We start from the raw sequence: 1,596 nt of genomic DNA, 5'->3' as shown, positions 1-1,596 counted from the left end.
GACAGCGACAGTTATAGAGGTGTTTCTCTCTAGTGGGTACTAGGTGCTTGTCCAATCCCAGTAGCATCAAGTCGTATACTAAGGGGACACTACCAGTTGGCATTGGAAATGGTTTCAGAAGCAGTTTTCCTCCAGGTGACTGTTACTCTTGGGGGGGAAAAAGAACATTGCAACTTTTATAAATACTGTACTTGTTCATGAGATTTTATGTGCAAAGTTGTTTTATATTATAATATTCCTAGTTTTGCTTTTTTTTCTGTCAGTTTTTCTATCATAGTACTTCTTGTTGGAAAGTAAAATATGGTTGGAGTACTAGTTAGAAGATCTGTTTAGTTCTCATCTCCTCAGGGTTAAGTTGAAGTGTTTAGTTAAGACCTGTTAATGAGTTTCTTTGTGGAATGTTTTTGTTTTAGTTACTTACACATTGGGCATGCAAAAGCTGCTCTTCTGAACCAGCACTACCAGGTTAACTTTAAAGGGAAACTGATCATGAGATTTGATGACACAAATCCTGAAAAAGAAAAGGAAGATTTTGAGAAGGTAATTAAAAGTGTAGTGATGACTTTTTTCAGAAAAGTAAATTAAAGTTAGAGGGTAACCTGATACCTTCACGGTATGAAAAGCATACTTTGTTTCATAGCTACCCCCCCCCTTTTATATATTCCACCTATGTATATTCTTGAGACCCAAGCCAAAAAATATCAAGTTCCTATACAAAAAAAAATTTTCTCTTCTCCAGTTATAGAATTTACCTACATGCTATATTTTCCTATAAGTAACAAATTCACTGGAGGCAGGTTTTCCTACTGTCATATAATACTAAGTTTATGAATGAAATAATCACTAAATAGGTATTGGAAAATGTAGTTTTCTACCTCTTGTCTCATCTTTATTCAGAAGCACTACAATACATTCCAAGAGGATACAAAGGATTGTTGATATGATCAATAAATAATAACTGATTTTTTCAGAGTAAATGAAAGCTCCCTCATGAGATCAGCTTTTGGAGCTGAAAATTTGGACGCTAACGTAATGAGTAATTTTTTTTTTCTGACTTAATATCATACAACTTCCACGGCCATTTTCAGGCCATTTAAGATGGATTTTTTTTAAATTACATTTATTCAAAATGCAGTATCGGGGATTGGAAATAATGGGAAAAATGAAACTATGCACTTTTTTTTAATTTATTGCAGGTTATCTTGGAAGATGTTGCAATGCTGCATATCAAACCAAATCAATTTACTTATACTTCAGATCATTTTGAAACTATAATGAAATATGCAGAGAAACTAATTCAAGAAGGGAAGGCTTATGTTGATGATACTCCTGCTGAGCAGATGAAGGCAGAACGTGAACAGAGGATAGAATCCAAACATAGAAATAACTGTAAGGCATAGTTTTGTCTGATGTTTAATTTATATTCTGTATTACGCTTCCTTAGCAGTACATGATATCATTATTGTAAGAGATGCTGACGTGAAACACATTGAGTGTGATTTCTATGCTAATGTATTTTAGAAATCTTTTTTCTTTCTCTGTAATCTTTTACATTTTGCATGTATTTCCCTTACTGTGATATTTAATTAATTAATT

The 1,596-nt window shown here is 33.0% G+C and overlaps 1 protein-coding gene across 1 annotated transcript; it reads left to right on the top strand.

Annotated features, from left to right (window-relative positions):
- Positions 1-413: 413 nt before the first annotated feature.
- LOC106002067 (bifunctional glutamate/proline--tRNA ligase-like) lies at positions 414-1,389 on the top strand (the record flags this gene model as incomplete). Its single annotated transcript, XM_013036990.1, has 2 exons — positions 414-540; positions 1,197-1,389. Coding segments are annotated over 2 exons (320 nt in total), but the record flags the coding sequence as incomplete, so codon positions are not given.
- Between the last annotated feature and the right edge of the window lie 207 nt (positions 1,390-1,596).

This window comes from Dipodomys ordii, unplaced genomic scaffold (assembly GCF_000151885.1).
Source record: "Dipodomys ordii isolate 6190 unplaced genomic scaffold, Dord_2.0 Scaffold2623, whole genome shotgun sequence".
NCBI classification, from domain to species: domain Eukaryota; kingdom Metazoa; phylum Chordata; class Mammalia; order Rodentia; family Heteromyidae; genus Dipodomys; species Dipodomys ordii.
The sequence above is the reverse complement of the archived record's forward strand: the minus strand, read 5'-3'. Positions and strand labels throughout refer to the sequence as shown.